This window comes from Amphiura filiformis, chromosome 7 (assembly GCF_039555335.1).
Source record: "Amphiura filiformis chromosome 7, Afil_fr2py, whole genome shotgun sequence".
Classification (NCBI taxonomy): domain Eukaryota; kingdom Metazoa; phylum Echinodermata; class Ophiuroidea; order Amphilepidida; family Amphiuridae; genus Amphiura; species Amphiura filiformis.
This window is the reverse complement of record NC_092634.1, coordinates 53,684,980-53,703,829: the sequence shown is the minus strand read 5'-3', so window position 1 is coordinate 53,703,829 and position 18,850 is coordinate 53,684,980. Positions and strand designations below refer to the sequence as shown.

At 35.6% G+C, this 18,850-nt stretch overlaps 1 protein-coding gene across 2 annotated transcripts in view; it reads left to right on the top strand.

Annotated features, from left to right (window-relative positions):
* The window catches only part of LOC140157341 (von Willebrand factor A domain-containing protein 5B1-like), a 112,697-nt gene extending 95,040 nt beyond the window's left edge, over window positions 1-17,657 (top strand). Inside the window, exons 10-14 of one of the 2 annotated variants that reach the window (XM_072180501.1) lie at window positions 8,091-8,299; window positions 12,088-12,245; window positions 13,355-13,490; window positions 14,475-14,585; window positions 14,940-17,657. In XM_072180501.1, the coding sequence (XP_072036602.1) occupies window positions 8,091-8,299; window positions 12,088-12,245; window positions 13,355-13,490; window positions 14,475-14,585; window positions 14,940-15,931 (1,606 nt within the window). In that variant the 3' untranslated portion in view covers window positions 15,932-17,657. Of the gene's footprint in view, window positions 1-8,090; window positions 8,300-12,057; window positions 12,246-13,354; window positions 13,491-14,474; window positions 14,586-14,939 lie in introns of both variants that reach the window. The other variant, XM_072180500.1, reaches the window with a different exon arrangement.
* Window positions 17,658-18,850: the final 1,193 nt, after the last annotated feature.

The window sequence follows — 18,850 nt, the reverse complement described above, 5'->3', positions numbered from 1 at the left end:
CAAAATGGTCATGAATGCTGCTACACTGTAACAGCCTGTGCACATTTGCCACCTATATTCATGTATCATATATGCTACATGTCTCATTCACACAATGACTGATCAATTAATACAGAAAAAAACCAGCAAAAAGATTTGTTCTTTTGTGGGGAATTTCAAGTTATCATGTTAAAATATCATTATTATATAGCTTTTATGTTTATTAATCATTTTGATATTTCCCATCCAAATACACTCCACTACTTGTATGCTGCACACATGTGGAACTACATGATAATGTGACTGGTGTGAGATTTTCTGCCAGCTAGCCACATTACATGTATTTTTTGTGCCCAGGCTTGGACTAGTGCATCTGAGCACAGACCCTAGAAGGAGGGTCTGTGATCTGAGTCAATGAATACAGAGGTCCTTACCATATACAGAAATTTGGGGTTAATAGGAGATTTATAGGGGGTTTTAAATACCGGTATTAATAAAACACGGATATAATAAACTGGATGTGCATAATTAATGATAATAATTATGATTAAGCTAATGGATAATCTGGAGGATGTAGATGTGCATGTCAACTGCATGAATGATTCCACTTACTTGGAAAATTGTGGACAATTAATGTAATTCCAATTGATGTTTTGTGATAAATAATTTTTCCACATTGTACATGGATTGATTGGACTGGAATCGGACTCGGGGGTCGACTTCGAACCCAAGTACTTTTTTGCAGAATCCGACCGAGTCCAGCAAAAAGTGATCTTGAGTCCGAGTCCACACTCGAAAGCTACATCACCTTTACCCATGGCCCGTACCCGTACCCATATTGGGAGCCGTACCCATACTCAAGTCCCAATTTCTGTACCCGTACCCGTACTCGTACCCACGGCTTCGGGCCCGTACCCGTACTCATGCCCTATTTTGACTTTGGACCCGTATCTGTACTCATGAACTGGGACCCATACCCGTACCCATGGCCTGGGACCCGTACCCGTACTCATGGTCCAAAACCCGTACCTGTACTTATGGCGAGTCCCAATACTATAAGTCTGTTTATATTCATTTAAATTTGCATTTTTTGCCCAAGTAATTCTCAGAACGTCTTGTGGCTTTAATTGCCATACACTAGACCTTTTTCGCAGTCCATGTTAATTTTTTGCATCTAAAATCCCAATAATACCGATGCTCACACTACACCGGCTCCAGAAAAATACAATACTAATTTTTTGTAATAAAATAAATATTATCCTGTTTTGGCAAATGAAATATAGGCTTAGCTAAATCCTGGCCGTGACAATCAAGACCAGCCTTGTACTAAAACCAATTTCAGGTTATGGATTCTAATTTTCAGAAAACACAATTTCTAAATAAAATTATATCTTTTATTCTCAATTTTCAAAATTAACATAAAATATTAAATTTATGAACAAACTCATAGCCTATACTCAAAATTTTGAATACATAGAATTGAGCTTTGAATATTGTGACTGCAATTGTAAGAAATCATGCAAAATTGCATGTTTTTAGCCGCTTTTCCCTCAAATTGCAAAACTATTGAAATTTGACTTTTATTGCCAGTTAAAACTAACTAAAGGATTAGGATTTAGCTGGGGGACTCGAATATGAAAGTGACCTGTGCCTTACAACACTAGGGGTCTATGGCAGTTTCTGTCGCAAAAAAGAGGGCATCAAGAAAATTGGGTTCATTATGCACATGTGCAAAAAAATTGGCTGTCAGTGACCCTGAAAAATAACTTTAAGCTAAAAATATTAAAATAGTCCAAAATGCACGCAAAGCATGCAAAAGTCACCTCAAAAGTGGAGTGTTCTCCCCGGAACACCCAGGGTAGACAATGGACCTTTTCTCTGTGGTCGGTTCATATTCAACTAATCAACTTTTAAAATAAAATGTTCATTTTATACCAGTCAGTACCGGTATAAGGCCAAGTAAAAAAACATGTTTCTCATCCCCTACCGCTTCCTTTTTTGAGGTAACTTCAATTTCAAAGTTTTTGAAATTGAGTTATAACATTTTTTGAAAGATGTCTAGGAAGTTGAAATGCTTTATATAAGAAACACTTTTGGAAGGTTTTGTGATCATTAGAGGGGGCCTACCTACCACAAATGAACAATTTTTACTTGGCCTAAGGTTACAAAACTTAATCATCATCATCATCATAATTATTATTAATATTATTATTTTGGGTCATTTTGGACCTATTTCCATTATTGGTAAATAGTTGGACCCATTTCCATTACGTTCCATTTCGACTCATTACAAAATATTATTTTCAAACCCCCATTTCTGAACACTCCTTTGCATATGTGACCAGCTCCAACAAAACCCGGAACAAGTCGCCAGACATGTTTTTTTGAGTTATAGGCCTTTAAAGATTACATTCCCATAAAGAAATTAAATTGTGGAATTCTTAATTTCATGGTATAAACCTGTGGGACTAAGTGGACTTTCAAATCATTGAAAGTACTTATTAAAAAGAGGTTTATTTAATCAATAAATAACAGTTGAAATATGATAATCCCTATTCAATAGGCAGAAAACTAATTAGCCCATTACTCAGAATTGCAAAAAAAAAAAATATCAAGGTATCATTTACAAAATTATCCATATCTTGAAAAGTATTGATGCTATGAAACTAATTGGCCCATTACTCAGAATAGCAATTTGACAAAAATATCAAGGTATCATTTACAAAATTATTCATCTTGAAAAGTATTGATGCTATTTTATAATTTTGGTATCATTTTAAAGCTTATTGTCTTGTGTTTACATTTTTATTCAAATTATGAAATGTCAAAATGCGACTTGTTCCTGGTTTTGTCAGTGTGGGTCACATATTGATATCATGATTCATGATAGACTGGTATTTACTGAATATGTACAATTTACTATAGGGTTGATTGTCACAGCATACAATAACACCCTATAAAACATGTTTTTGGTATATAGACCTATAACCAATAAAACATTAAATCTGACTTTTCAGTATAATAGTTTGTGTTACTAGCAAGTTGGCAAAACAGGATAATATGATCCCAAATTCTGGAATTGGAAGTAGTCCTATGACTCCTATCCTTCAAGCAATAAACTTCCCTCGGGAACTTCCATAAACCCTTTTTGCAAAAAAACCTCCTCATGGAAATTGTTACAAACAAATTTGTGTATTTAATTATATGACATATTTAATAGGTGTAAATAAGTATTATATATATGCAAAATGCCAAAAGCATTTAATGCCAATGCCATAGAAAGTACATGTACTAGTATACTTAGTATACATGCAATTTGTATGTCAGTGCAAATACTCCACCTTAAAAATCAAATTTCCCCGCTACATACAGTATCAAAGAGCTAGAGGTTAAATAGTGGTTGGCTCAAGGTTAAAGATCAGATATACTACCCTGCTCTGCCTGTGTCTGTGATAAAGCATAGTCTAATACATGCATATCAGATTACTATCAGAAGTGTGATTCAAAAATCATGCAGTTGGTTTATTTGTCTTGAAAAGAAAGGAATTTCAAAAGTTTTCAATAGTACTTTAGTAGCCCATTAACTTCAATAATAAACAACATACACATTTGTACAGCTGTAAATTAAATTCACAATTATGTCAAAAATAAAATGACATTTATTTAATATGTAAAAATATAAAAGAGAAATTATAAGTCCTAAACTTTTAAACCAGTAAAAAATCAACCATGTAGGCTGTGGCTAAAAAATACAAATACTGTATTCAAATTGTTCCCCCATACACTCACAGTCAAAATTTTTAAATTGTTAAATTTTTGTTGCTTTTATCATAATTAATGTCTATCACCTCAAAATATTTTTTTTCTAATAGACTATTGATCAAATTGAATGCCACTCCTCTACAACCCTTGGAAATCTGAACATTTCCTACTTGTCGCTAAAAAATCAGGACATTTCATCGTATCTAAGGCTATCCATTATACTCCTTTGAAATCCGGAATTTTTGACATTTGTCATTAAAAATCCGGACTTTTTCAACATATTTAATGTCATTCCTCTATACCCCTTGGAAATCCGGACTTTTTTTACATTTGCACTAAAAAATCCGGATTTTTTCAACATATTTGATGTCACTCCTCTATACCCCTTGGAAATCCGGATTTTTTCAACATATTTGATGTCACTCCTCTATACCCCTTGGAAATCCGGACTTTTACCCACTTGTCACTAAAAAATCCAGATTTGTCCTCATATTTAATGCCACTCCTCTATACCCTTCTGTACAATATGAAGTTGGAATTCCGAAACTTCAACATGAAAGTGGTTAAAATTTCCGGGTTATTTTCACTTTTTAATGAAGAATATGGAAATCCGGGTTTTTTCTTTGATTATTTGTGACCGGAAATCCAGACTTTTGTACAGTGATAAGCTTGGAAATCCGAGTTTTTCTCTCATTTCAAATTCACTCCTCTATAGGGGGTGTGCACTTATTTTCTGGAATAGCCCAATACGTGCAAAGAATGTTATTTGTAAAATTGCAAGGTTTAGGACAAGGCCGATATCCTAAACCAAATTTCAGAAAAGCTTTTATTACATCGAATGTATGCGTTAAGTGGTTGCTAGTATTCACACTGATCGAAACGTTACCCATTTTGAATACTCATACTATTGCAATTATTATTTGCGAAACCACAAATGTCTGATAAACGGATTCACGACAATCTTAAAATAGCGAAGCTAAGTTGCAACAGGGGGCAGTGGCATAGAGTTTCAAAAGAACAAAGGACCAATGCAAATGTTAATATCACTTCCATATTAATGTAGGAGACGGTTATCGATCCCTAACAAATGAGCTTGAGATATTTCGACTGAAGCGAGACGCGTTGATTAAAAGATTTAATGAAGTGAGGTATCACCTTTTAGCATATAGTGGTGCTCTTTTGAAGGTTAGAGTGGTTTATATTTCTTCGATATGTTTCTATAGTCAGTTACATCAGACATTGGATTAATGGTGGCCCGAAATCGGAACAATGCACCGCGTGGTTTCAAATTGATGTTAAATATAATTTATTAAGCTTTAACAATAACACATCTTAGTGAATTTTGTAATTGTAGTCCTTTGTCAATCTGAAAAAAATCTAGAAATCTAGAAATTATATTTCAAGTCACTTATTATGTATGTAGAAGACGGTTGTCGACCCCTGACAAATTAGCTTGGAATATTGAAGCGAGACGCGTTGATTAAAAGATTTAATGAAATGAGGTATCACCTTTTAGCTTATAGTGTGCTTTGTAAGGTTAAAATGGTTTCCGATTTCTCTTCGAGATGTTTCTATAGTCAGTTAATCAGACATCAGTCACCAATTCGTCAAAGCAATCAGTATTATGTTCCTAGTTGTCATGACCTTTGTTACAAATTACAAACAACTGTAAAATAATATTAAGTAGTATTAGGGAATTTCGTCTTCCACGTTCGTATGTGTAAATAAATATAGGTATCTGGCAGGTTGACGATCTCCTTAACAAACGATGAACCTTACCGTGTTTATACCGAAATCTTTATTATTGCTTGCACAAATGTCATCGCTGTTTGTCTTATCCAAAAATACGTGCAAAGAATGTTATTTGTAAAATTGCAAGGTTTAGGACAAGGCCGATATCCTAAACCAAATTTCAGAAAAGCTTTTATTGCATCGAATGTATGCGTTAAGTGGTTGCTAGTATTCACACTGATCGAAACGTTACCCATTTTGAATACTCATACTATTGCAATTATTATTTGCGAAACCACAAATGTCTGATAAACGGATTCACGACAATTTTAAAATGGTAAAACTAAGTTGTAACATGAGGGAAATGGCATAGAGCTCCAAAAGAACAACGGACCAATGGAAATTTCAATATCACTTCCGGAAAAGGAAAATCGTATTTCAAGTCACTTCCATATTAATGTAGGAGACGGTTGTCGACCCCTAGCAAATAAGCTTGAGATATTTCGACTGAAGCGAGACGCGTTGATTAAAAGATTAAATGAAATGGGTATCATCTTTTAGCTTGTGGTCTTTAAAGGTTAGAATGGTTTTGATTAATGTTGGCCCGATTCTAAAAAGATAATGAAACATAATTGTGTTCAAATTGATGTTAAGTATGATTAAGCTTTAACAATAACACATCTTAGTGAATTTTGTAATTGTAGTCCTTTGTCAATCTGAAAAAAATCTAGAAATCTAGAAATTATATTTCAAGTCACTTATTATGTATGTAGAAGACGGTTGTCGACCCCTGACAAATTAGCTTGGAATATTGAAGCGAGACGCGTTGATTAAAAGATTTAATGAAATGAGGTATCACCTTTAGTGTGCTTTGTAAGGTTAAAATGGTTTCCGATTTCTCTTCGAGATGTTTCTATAGTCAGTTAATCAGACATCAGTCACCAATTCGTCAAAGCAATCAGTATTATGTTCCTAGTTGTCATGACCTTTGTTACAAATTACAAACAACTGTAAAATAATATTAAGTAGTATTAGGGAATTTCGTCTTCCACGTTCGTATGTGTAAATAAATATAGGTATCTGGCAGGTTGACGATCTCCTTAACAAACGATGAACCTTACCGTGTTTATACCGAAATCTTTATTATTGCTTGCACAAATGTCATCGCTGTTTGTCTTATACACAAATACATGCAACGAATGTTATTTGTAAAATTGCAAGGTTTAGGACAAGGCCGATATCCTAAACCAAATTTCAGAAAAGCTTTTATTGCATCGAATGTATGCGTTAAGTGGTTGCTAGTATTCACACTGATCGAAACGTTACCCATTTTGAATACTCATACTATTGCAATTATTATTTGCGAAACCACAAATGTCTGATAAACGGATTCACGACAATTTTAAAATGGTAAAACTAAGTTGTAACATGAGGGAAATGGCATAGAGCTCCAAAAGAACAACGGACCAATGGAAATTTCAATATCACTTCCGGAAAAGGAAAATCGTATTTCAAGTCACTTCCATATTAATGTAGGAGACGGTTGTCGACCCCTAGCAAATAAGCTTGAGATATTTCGACTGAAGCGAGACGCGTTGATTAAAAGATTAAATGAAATGGGTATCATCTTTTAGCTTGTGGTCTTTAAAGGTTAGAATGGTTTTGATTAATGTTGGCCCGATTCTAAAAAGATAATGAAACATAATTGTGTTCAAATTGATGTTAAGTATGATTAAGTTTTAATGATAACACATCTTAGTGATTTCTGTAATTGTAGTCCTCTGGCAATCTAAAAAAATCTAGTAAACCAACAATTACTACTGGTAATATCATGGTAAAAATGTAATCATCACTAAGCAAGTCGTCTATTTTGTCAAAGCATTTAATATTATTTGTCTTGACCTTTAGTATTTTAAATTACAAGAAATAGCAAAAGAATAAGTAGTATTAGTGAATTCCGTACTACATTCTTATACATGTAACAAACAATGAATCTTAACTGGAACCTTTATTATTACTTTCAAAAAATGTCATCCATGTTTATCTTATCAAAAAATACGTGCAAAGAATGCTATGGGTAAAAATGGCTAGGATTGGGAAAAGGCAACCTGGAAGAATTTCAGAAAAGTATACCAAATCAATGCTAATATTCACATTGATCGTAACGTTACATACTTTGAATACTCATCGTCTTTTGAAATTCTTTGTAAAATTACGTCCAACTGATAAATGAATTCCCTAATATCTGATGTTGACCCTTAAGGGTGATTGTTGGTAAAATCACAGTGATAGCAAGATGGGCATGAACCCAAGTAGTATTACATGATGGTATACATTAAATGCTGGTTATTCTGTCCTCCCATGTATCATTCCAGGTTAAAATATTGTTATTTTGTCCACAGCGAATGCGGGAGGATAATTAATTACATGCCTCTAAATAAGAGATGTCATGTTTATTTGCATACTACGATGAATTAGCTTTTGTGTAGTTGTAAAAAGTAAGCTCTTTATAAATACAAACAATGCTTGTCTTGTCTTTCATCACCTTCTTGTCGAGATCATAATGAGAAAAAGGGAGCTTTAAATCATTTTATTTTATTAACCTTACGTAATTACAGATCCACACAATGTTTTGTTACTATATCTGGGCTGTTTTGTGGTCGTCCCATAAGTTGCGAGGTTCCATTTGATATTTCTACATTGATTCGAGGGGAATGGACATGTCCATCTGGAGACGACGAAGTATGGGAGGAAACCATCCACCAGTTGGCTTCTAAATGTCTGCTCTTTGACTATGATGTAGCTGCGAAACGGGCAGAGGAAAATGGTTAGTGTGTGGGGTGCATGGGGGTTTGTTTATAGTATGTACGTGTTGGTTTTCTCCTGCAACCGTGGACGTTGGCTAGAACACTAGCTCCCGCCCCTAATTCTTGAAATAATAAGGATATTTTGCACAAATACCACTCATTTGGTTATAACCAAGTTGTATTTTGATCTTAAAACGTCTGTCAAAGAAAGGACTATTTATATCGAAAATGTTGAGTTTCGTCGCTTGGAGAGGGCGCCGAATTGATCTAGGTGGCGGTGATTTGGTCGATTTGGCGCCCCAGCAGTGACGTCGATGCTCTTCCTGCGGTTGTGCTGCAAGCGTGCCGACTGGGTCCGGTCCTGGGTCAAGAGTAATAGACCCAGACCCCTAAGTCACTGCAGAACTTGAGGCGAACCAATGTTTTTATATCTACGCCAATGTATGAATGAAAAGCTCTTTATGACCATGACCGCATTTGCCGGTATATGAGAGTCCTCGCGTAGGCCTCAATAGAAAGTCTGAGACGTTCAGGATTAGGCGTCAATACATGGACGTTCTCGTACTTTGATGATGTGTGTATCACATACCCTCGTTTGCCGGTGAATATATTAGGGGATGCTTGTACGGTACACATTTGTACATTATTGTGGACAGCCTCTATATGAAAACAAAATGCCGCTGTTTTCCCTTTAAACATGACTATCTTTATTAAGCATAATAGCATATCGTGGTCCAGAATAACTTGAAATAAATCAGCAGTTTTGTTGAGTCTTGCTTTGTTTTGGTACCTCTGTTCTCGAATGTCTTCCTGGTCAATTTCTTACCTCTTATGAAATTAACGAAACTATCGTAAAATCTATAAATTTGGCATATTGTAAGGAAGATACACTCTAAATTTCAAGGATTTAAAATAAATCCTAAGGGATTGTGATTACGGACCAATCAGGTAGGAGATTTAAAATTAAATCTTACAGATTTAAAATTTAATCTTTAAGATTTAAAATAAGATTAATTTAAAATCTAAAATTGATTGGTCCCTAGTCACACCCTTAAAGATTTATTTTTAAATCCTTGTAATTTAGAGTGTATGTGCACTAACTATTCTGCAAAATGACCTATTGTAGATATCCGTCAATGTTGGGTGTCTTTTCAGGACTGCTACTTTCATCTTTTTTTGTAGATTAATTTTGTTTTTCTTCTTTTTTGTAGATCTATGAAAACATACATTTTACAGAACTGTCTTTCACTTTGAACATACAACTTAAAATAACTTAAATAAATTTATTCATATTGCGAATTAAAAAAAAATGTCAAGGCCATTCCCCGTATTCAGAATGCAATTTGGTATGTCTGATGTACCCTCAGGTCTAACAAAAATACTGTGCAAGCGTCGCTAACTGCAGTGGTATCTTGTTATTGTGAGAGCAGAACAAAATCTCAGGCCCCATAAAAATACTCTGCAAAGGTGGGTAACCAACCCCTTAACCATGAGTGCTCGTGAATAGTCTGACTAATTTGTATATTTAAACACACCAAAAAAAGTAACTACCCCCTTAATGAATGACCATTATTCCAAACCGGATCAAACCGGGATGCCAAATTTGTAACAAGCATTGGAATCCAAAATTATTCCTGTACATTATGATCCCTCATTTGTGGCAATAGTGAAAGTAAGATTTGAAAGTTGCTGTAAAGTCCTATTGCCTTATATTTGGTATCCACGGAATGAAATGAATTCGACTCTCATGAAATTATTCATTCTGTTTCATGAATTTGGAGGAGGTAAAACATGTGATAATCAAAATTGTCATTATTCATTATTGTCATTGTTTATCCCATATTGAACCATGACAAGTGCCATATTTTCTGTGATCAACAAGGTCACAAAAAGTGGAAGACCAAGGGATACATCTGTTGGTAATACCTGCCAATCAAGAAATAGAGGATTCGCATTCTATAGACGAATCCAAGTAGCCAAGTCATGGTCAGGATTTGGTCGGACATCTTTGGGTAGCCGCTAGCACCAACCTGGTGTTTTGAGCGTCCAATTGTGCAAATAAAAGCCGCCTAACAGCTAGAAAAGATGCAAGGACGAGGAGGGTTAATAGAATAATAGCTAATAATATATATAATGGAGATAATTCCGCAGGTAATCCCGTCGCATCTACATAGTCCTTTTGTTCGCAAGTACATCAATGCATGGATACCGCGTATAGTTAATCCGATTATTATGTCACTTCAACAGCGAAAAACCACGCTGTGTGTTTTGTCGAAGGGAACTGTATTGTGTTATTCTTTTGTCTACCTGTGTTTTGGCGGAAGGTGTAAAACGGCTGATGGAATGCAGTTTAAAATTTCCGCCAAGGCCGAATCATTTCACATTTTGAGTGCATTGTAGCCAACCGCTACCCAACTAAAGGCTGCTAGTCAGGTGTAGGAATGAGTGTATTTGGATTCGTCTATAAGCTGCATATCCTATCAGAGACTGCTATACCTTATTCAGGACTTTCAAAAGACGTACCTGCATGTGCAACCATGACTGTTTCAAAATAGCCCGCCAAAGTCATGCAGGTAATTCCGAGGTCGTGTATTGAATTGGTTTGAATGACCAATACTACAGGAACCAGCGCCTTGTGTTAGAAGTCACACATGAGGAAAATGGATAACCTTTATTGTGACATTTTGAATCTAACTTTACCAATGAACATGCTGAAAGGTCAAGTTGCAATTGTAGGTCAGGACCTTGTTAGTCAAAAAAAGTATTGAATTCTTTGTTTCAATTTGTAATTAAATAAATAATGACCATTGATGTAGATAATGACAATTATTGTTGTTGATTATCGCATGTTTTGATCCCCTCAAATGCATGAAACAAAAAGAATAATCCAATGAGAGTCGAACATATTTCCTTCAATGGATACTGAATACAAGGTAATAGGATTTTGGTGCAACCTTCAAATCTTCGGTTACGTTCATTTAAATGTACGCTGCGACATCAATATTGAGACAATTGCAACAAATGAGTAGTCATAATGCGCAAAAATAAATTCTATTTCGAATGCATGTCCCAAATTTGGCATACAATAAAGCAGTCATTCATCAAGAGAGTATACTTTTTGATGTGTTTATAACAACAAAACGAAACTAAAACACGCTTTGCACTTTTGAGTGGATAGCAAATACGCATAAAAGAAGAATTTATCCAAATAACTGTTTCTAAATACTGTCAATGTTTTATTTAATTGTCAAAGAATAAAGATAAGTCTCCTTAGATCGTCTAAGTGTATTTTTGTAGTCCCTATAGAGTATGGTATGAGTTATTAATGAGGACTGCAACAGCTCAGTGGTAAATTTTACCTACTTCAAATCCTCTTATCAATTTTGTTAATATTGAACAGGTATTAACAAGTGATGGCAAAAATAAGAAAGTAGATACTACTAATCAATTAACCATTAATTCCAGTTCCATAACAAAAAACCACCGAAGCACCATTTTATCATTAATACGTACGTGTTGCCATGGAAACTTAAAACAGGCGATGAATCGAAAGTTTTCTCTTGCAAGGTATCTCTAAGTTTGAGATGCAAAACATTTATAGCCAACGTCGGGTCTTTTCTCGCTGTTCCTGTCTTGTATCTGTATTTTCCTCTAGCTGTCCTTCTTGCTATTCGTTTTCTGCTTCCCCCTGATATCTTTACCTCTTGAAACATGGGCTATCGGCTCAAGAAATCAACAAAAAATATGCTAAATCCATACCATTTTTTATTGTTTTTAGACCCTTTGCTATACCTTTATCCCGAACTAGGTGCTAAGAGGAGTCTAAGTGACATGCCGACAGATGAAGGTTTCAAAATTCGCGCCCAAATGATTGAAGTCAGTCAAGCCTCTCACGTGGTATGTCGACATACAGCATTCGTGTCAGTAGATCAGGAGACGCTGGAGCCGTTACCATCCCCAATACAGGTGACTATACACAACAATAATATACGACATATTTTTGAAACGCGATCGCCGCTGAAAATAATGAATCAAAAACTTTTAACCGCACTATTTGACTGTCCAATTTTTGCAATAAGTGACTCACTTTTCTTTATTGTGTAATGGACTTTTATTTTCAGGGGTGGTATTTTTTTAAGAAGCTTTCAACTATAGTAAATCCAACGTAATCCATACGACCATTGATTACCCGTCGATGTTACAGAAATCTAAGGCACGCTTTACAGTGTTGTCCTATTGCGTTATCGGTGGTCCGTTAGATACCGATGGCTATTTGTAATTTATCGTACTCTGCCGACGTAATAAGTTCAATCGAACATGGTAATGAAGTTTTGCATAGTGCTATCAATTTTTGTTTAAAGAAAAACTAACGGGGTACTGATAGCCCTTTAGGACCACACTAAACGTATTGCCTTATCTTAGGTATTAAAAGTAAGACTCCTCTTTGTGACATTAACGTTATGTTAATATTCTTGCAATGTTGTCAGTTCTTAGTTTTATTTCGATAAGAAAAGTCATAAAGTCAGATGTATGCGTATTTTGAAGTGTGCAACTTTAATCCTAAACTTTTGTGACTACTTGTTGCTACTTTTGTGAGGCTATGTAGTATTATTTTATTTCAAATGCACGTACTTTCAAGACTCAACGTCAGCTTCTACTTGAGACGATACTTATTAGCATGATGCATTTTCATCAAATTTAACTTGGTCCCTAGCATCGAAAGTAGTCTGCACGTGACTTAGAGACTTTTTGTCGAGTAAGAATTAAAGGATGAATAATGTATGAAATAGTCAATTTCAGAAGAGTCTTGACATGACTTGCGAATTTCTTTTGTTTATATTCATCAGTTAGTTCGATAAGTATCGACAACTTTTTAAAAGCATTACATAACTCCTATAACGTGTTGGCACGTGCTACACATGCATGCGCTCCAAAATTGTGACCTAAATACCTTCCATTCATTATACCTCACATATCACCATCACACTTATGAATCATCTTCAGACGCATTTAAATCCCAATTCGATTTATAACTTTATTACAAACTTGTCATTTGGGATTGCCCTCTCTTCCAGGTACTCATGCCCAAACCGAAGACTCGAGCGCAGGTCAGGCGTCAACTTCGTCACATTGGTTTTACCAAGGGACTGGGCAGGAGAATCTCATCTTCGCTTACCGATTCAGAGGACGACGCTTTTTCGTCAGGATTTGGTAAAGTTTCATGATTACTTGTTATTTGTTATTAACTCTCTAGCGTTTTTATATCAAAAGAGTTTATCACTATTTTCTTCTCTATTGTGTTCTTTCGGCACGTCTTTGTCCGTGATGTGCAAGAAAGGGTACTACTTTGCACATAACAATAAATTTTGGAATTATTCATTGTTATATTTCGGGGACTCAGTGCAACAAAAGCCCATCTGGGTCATCTCCATTAGCTCCCCGGGGTAATGTTATTCATAAGTGCGATTGCATTATATGCACAACATGAGCCCTCGATTTAATGTTGCATAATAATGATAGATGTCGTACAAGAGTATATCAACTTAGCTTACTTCAAATCTTGTTCGTCTAATTTGAAAAATATCATTCATCAAGTGCATACATTATCTGGAAGTAATTTTAAATCAAAGGGAAGATATTATGTCTTTTCATACATCATGTTTTCTTTCAATCTTATGGCAAAACCGAAATAACCTAGCTTAGATAGCTGTTGTGAGCGTAACCATCAGATAATAATTATGCAATTTTGAACGTTTTTCATGCTATTTTACAAGTGTGTTATTATTAAAATAATGTATGCCTCTAACATTGCTATCCAAAAATTGCTTACACCCCCTTTGACATGCCAAAATATTTTTGTTTCACCTTTGAGGCTTTTTTTAAGAAGAAAAGTAATATCTACTGGAAATGTTAAAGCAATTGTTAAGAAGTTATTGTCCCAACTATCGATTCGACTAATCAATTCTTAGATGACATCTAGTCACTCAGAAGGCCTTTGATTCGATTGACGATTTTCATACTACCCGACACGCTTTGCGCTTGAAATTACGACTGCGGCGCATGCTCGAAGCATGCGCATCACAATCTACGGGAATGTGAAAATGGAATATAGGTCTACTTATCTTTTTTACTCATTAATTCTCTTGTGTGCCACTTTCAATATGTATTATTAATCCTTCTGTTTCTCAATTTTAGGTCGATCTGATTCATTAAGCTCGTGCCAGTCTCACCAATTATTTCAGTCTACCGATGTGCCTGAATTAAATCAACCACCCTCCGTATGGACGTCCATCGATCCTAGTGAATGTAAGATACAACATTATCATATTTGTCGAATGTCCTTTTATAAACATTAAACTTAATCTTGCAAGAGGTTGAATTTTATAATAATGCTGAAGATTGGGAAAACTTAGCTTTAACGTTTTTCAGGACAACACACAATGCATTACCTACACCACCATTATAAAAATGGGGAATTATTCAGTCATATGTGTGTGATCTTTCTAAAACCATATAATGGGGATAATTAAATAAATCTCAGTTAATTAAATGTCTGAAAGCGGAATGATCATTAAATGATGTCATTTTTGGCATATTACGCTATTTGTATTAAATGATAGGTGTTTATATTATATTTCATTTGTTTTCATTTTCTGATAGGGTCGGCTAGCAAAATGTATGATATGGCCAGTACATCTAAATCGAAAGCGTGGCACCTTGGTACTCGTCTAAGCAAGCTACGAAGTCGGTTAAGTACCATGCCTTCAAAGCGTCCTTTATTCCGAGCTGTAGACATAATGGAATGCGGTGGTAGAACACTGAGTATGGAATGTGTTGAATTGCACGCCTTGGTCAATCTCCAGTTAGCATATGGTGGATGGCAGCTTGATCAGGATCTTGCCGACGCACTGGATATCTCCCTCGATCGTCTCAAACGTGCCTCGCCCCTATGTATGATAATGACCAAGGTGCTACCGAGTTTTACACCCGAAGGATCACGGCAGTCAAGCTTAGACTTTCCCTCCCGGAAGAGCCCCATCAGGACTCCAGAAGGTAGCAGACAATCCAGCTTGGACTTTACAAGGAGACTAAGTCCTGAGGGAAGACAGGACAGTGAAACACTGAACTCTTGTAGCATGTCGTCAATGCCCAAGCGAAGCGACAGTACTCTTAGTAGCTGTACCGAATTCATCGCAGTACCAGACCGTACTATTCCCATCCTCAGAAGTCCTGTCGAAGTAATATCATCATCATTCAAAGATTCAGGAAGTCCAGTTTCATGCGACAACAATAGTGGATATCATACTCTTCGACCTAGCTACACAGCGGATGATTCAGCAGTAGGATCGCTTACATACAACCCCAACGAGTTCCCAATGCGAAGAAAACTAACGGATTTTGTAGGACTTTGTAGAGTCAGCACGGATGACGATCCCACGGGCGAGGTGGTGGAAAATCGCCTCTGGGCTACCGTGTTATCATTAGTTTGGTTAGAACATAACTGTGGGTCTTTCTTTAGCGAGTGGGAATTACTTGCAGCTAAGGCAGATAGATGGCTAGGGGAACAGAGGTTACCACGTGGCTTTGACATACCCAGTCTAAAAGCAGCGGCTTATCAGGTTATCGTGCTTACTAGAAAGCTTTCTATATAGACGCCATGTGCCCGAGTTGTATATGTGATGCGATCAAGCAAAACCAGTCGGAACTCGGAAATATTGATTTTGAGATATAGCCAAACAAAGGAAATATTTTGTGAAACTCTTTGATTGCTCATATCTTTGGAACTGGTTGTTCAATTTCAATGGGGTTTTCTGCATGATGCTGCTTCGTAAATGCTGTTTACTATCCTATAAGAAACTGAAAATTTAATATTTCCGAGTTCCAACTGATTTTGCTTGATCGCATCACATATTACGTTGAAACATTTATGGGATGAGCGCGGGACGGAGGTGTGATGTAATAGGACTCTGAATGGGGGCCATATCGCATAGCCCTACTTCACAGTCCAGATCTTTACGCTACAATGCATTGATCTAGTTTTAGAAGTGTAAGTCCAAAAGGAATTCTACTTATGCATGTATTTATTTTTTCCTGTATAACGCCTTCTTGTGGTAAAGGGGAACAGCCTACAATATGTATTTTCTAGTTTTATAAACTGCTTTGTAAGTCTATATTGTCTATTCGTACGGGATTATTAGTGATTTGCCGAAGCAGAACACACTAAAATTCCATTTTGTAACAAGCATGGTATAGCACTCTGATAGCATGGATAGAGACAACATCAATCTGAAGGAAGAATTAAATTAAATTACGTACGAATGAATGAATCTGTCGAATTCGGCATTGTACTCCACGGTATGTACGCTGCAGCTAGTAGACACAGTAGATAGCAATTCACACTTACAGAGTGGGTTACTTACATATTTATTGACACAGTTACTGATGTGATGTGATCAAGCAAAATTAGTCGGAAGTCGGAAATAAAGTTGATTTTAAGATATAGCCAAACAAAGGAAATGTTTACTTTTGTTTCCTATTGTTTTGGAAACTCTTTAACTGGTCATATCTGTTGAACCGATTGTCCAAAATTTGAATGGGGTTTCTGCAAAATGTAGCTTTGCAAATGCTTGTCACAATCTAATGACCGACTTCAGACTGATTTCGATTGATCACTCGATATATAATTTAGTGGTGCTTTTAAACAAAATATTCTGTACAGAAAATCTCTGATAATCAATTTCTTTGACACGTATTTCTGTATAGCATCCGTTGTGTTATAATGTGATGTGGCTGTAATATTATATAATTGTGATCTACTGAAAGGCATTCCAAGAAGTGATTCATAAGAAGTTACTTATTGTCTTTAAATTTGTCTTGTGCTTTCAATATAATGTGCACTAAAACTGTAAACTTTTTTATGAATTATACACATAACTGCCATTAGAAATGTACTTTGTTTGTATTTCAATGTGACCAAAAATGCGTCCATTTGACAAAATTGAAATATTTTATATTCAACAAAAATATGAATTGATAGGGATTCATAGTCTTGCCTTAACTTAATGTGCCTCTTGTAACTATGAGTCACTTTTGAAATATTACATATACCTAAGAAGATTCAACTTATGTATGTTACTGGGTATGCAGAAGGCCAATGTGGCATGTGCAATCATCTTAGGTGTTTTTTATACAATATATAGCAGTAATGGATATACCCTTATAATTTTGTTTCGACCCTAGGTTACCTAACACTAGATTACCTAACCTTAGGTCGATATTTCTATATGTAAGTTTCAAAATACTATATTGAAACTATAGGATGGGAACTTTAGTACCGCGTTTTATTCCTACTTAAAGAGACATCCTCTTTTTAGGGCATGTACATTGCCCAATTGTCCTTGACAAAAAATACAAATTGGACAATATCTTTGTCAAACGACCGAATCTGCAAGGTTATAAGCATCTTGTAGTCCGAGGCTCTGATGGTTTAAAAATCTAAACTTTTGTTAACTAAGTGGGTGGGGCATAAGGCTGTGGATCATGAAAAGCACCTTTAACCGTCACGAAATAAATCGACATTTCTGTGATTGCGTCAGCCCCTTATACTATAAGCTTGTCAACCCTGGTTCAAAACTCGCATGAGTATATCCGTTACTGCATACTAAATATAATATATTATATAATGGAATAGGCTTATATTGATAATATATATTGCAATTCGCTGTAGAAGTGACGTCATAATCGGATTAACTACCATAACAATAGATGAATACAATTTTTGACTATATCGCCCTGCACTACAATCAGGTTGCACTCATTACCTGTGTATGTCTGCAATCATAGATTGAATACAATACCGCTCTTTTCAAAGATACTAATCTTACAGGTGCGAGTGATCAGCACGATATGGTTCAATCCTTAGGAACCGCGTGAACGTTGTAGTAGGGGTGGGCAAATGACAAAAAAATTTTAAGACGAGTGGATTCTATGGCCATTTTGGCTGCTGAAACCGAATCCGGAAAGCTTTTTTGCATAAAATGTATATCTATGTTGGTTCAGTGGACTTTTTCAAAATGGCCGCCAAAACCCCATTTTTTTTCGACATTTCGCCCCCAAAATGCCAAAATTTGAACAACCATAGCTTGTAATAAGTCTTTTTATAGGTTTTTGAGGTCACTGAATTCAAATATAAACTAACCAGAGTGTTTTAAGCATTTGAATTGCCAGTAATCTACAAAAAATTCAAAATGGCCGCCAAAAACCACCTTTTTTCCGACATTTCTCCATAAAATTACCCCCAAAATAACAAATATAACATGTGTCATTTTATATGTTTTTGAGGTCTGTGAACTCAAATATAAACAATTTAGCCTGATTGGGGGCTCTGGTCTGCTGTTAGCTGCAATATATCGCCAAATAATAAGTAAAAATGCCAAAAAAATGAATAATAAATGTTAAAAATACACAGGATTGAAAATCATAAATGTTCAAAACATCATACAACAATAAATTCAAGAAGTTTTTAATTTGCAGATCAGCAAACCATTCATGATGATGCATGCATGGCAGTA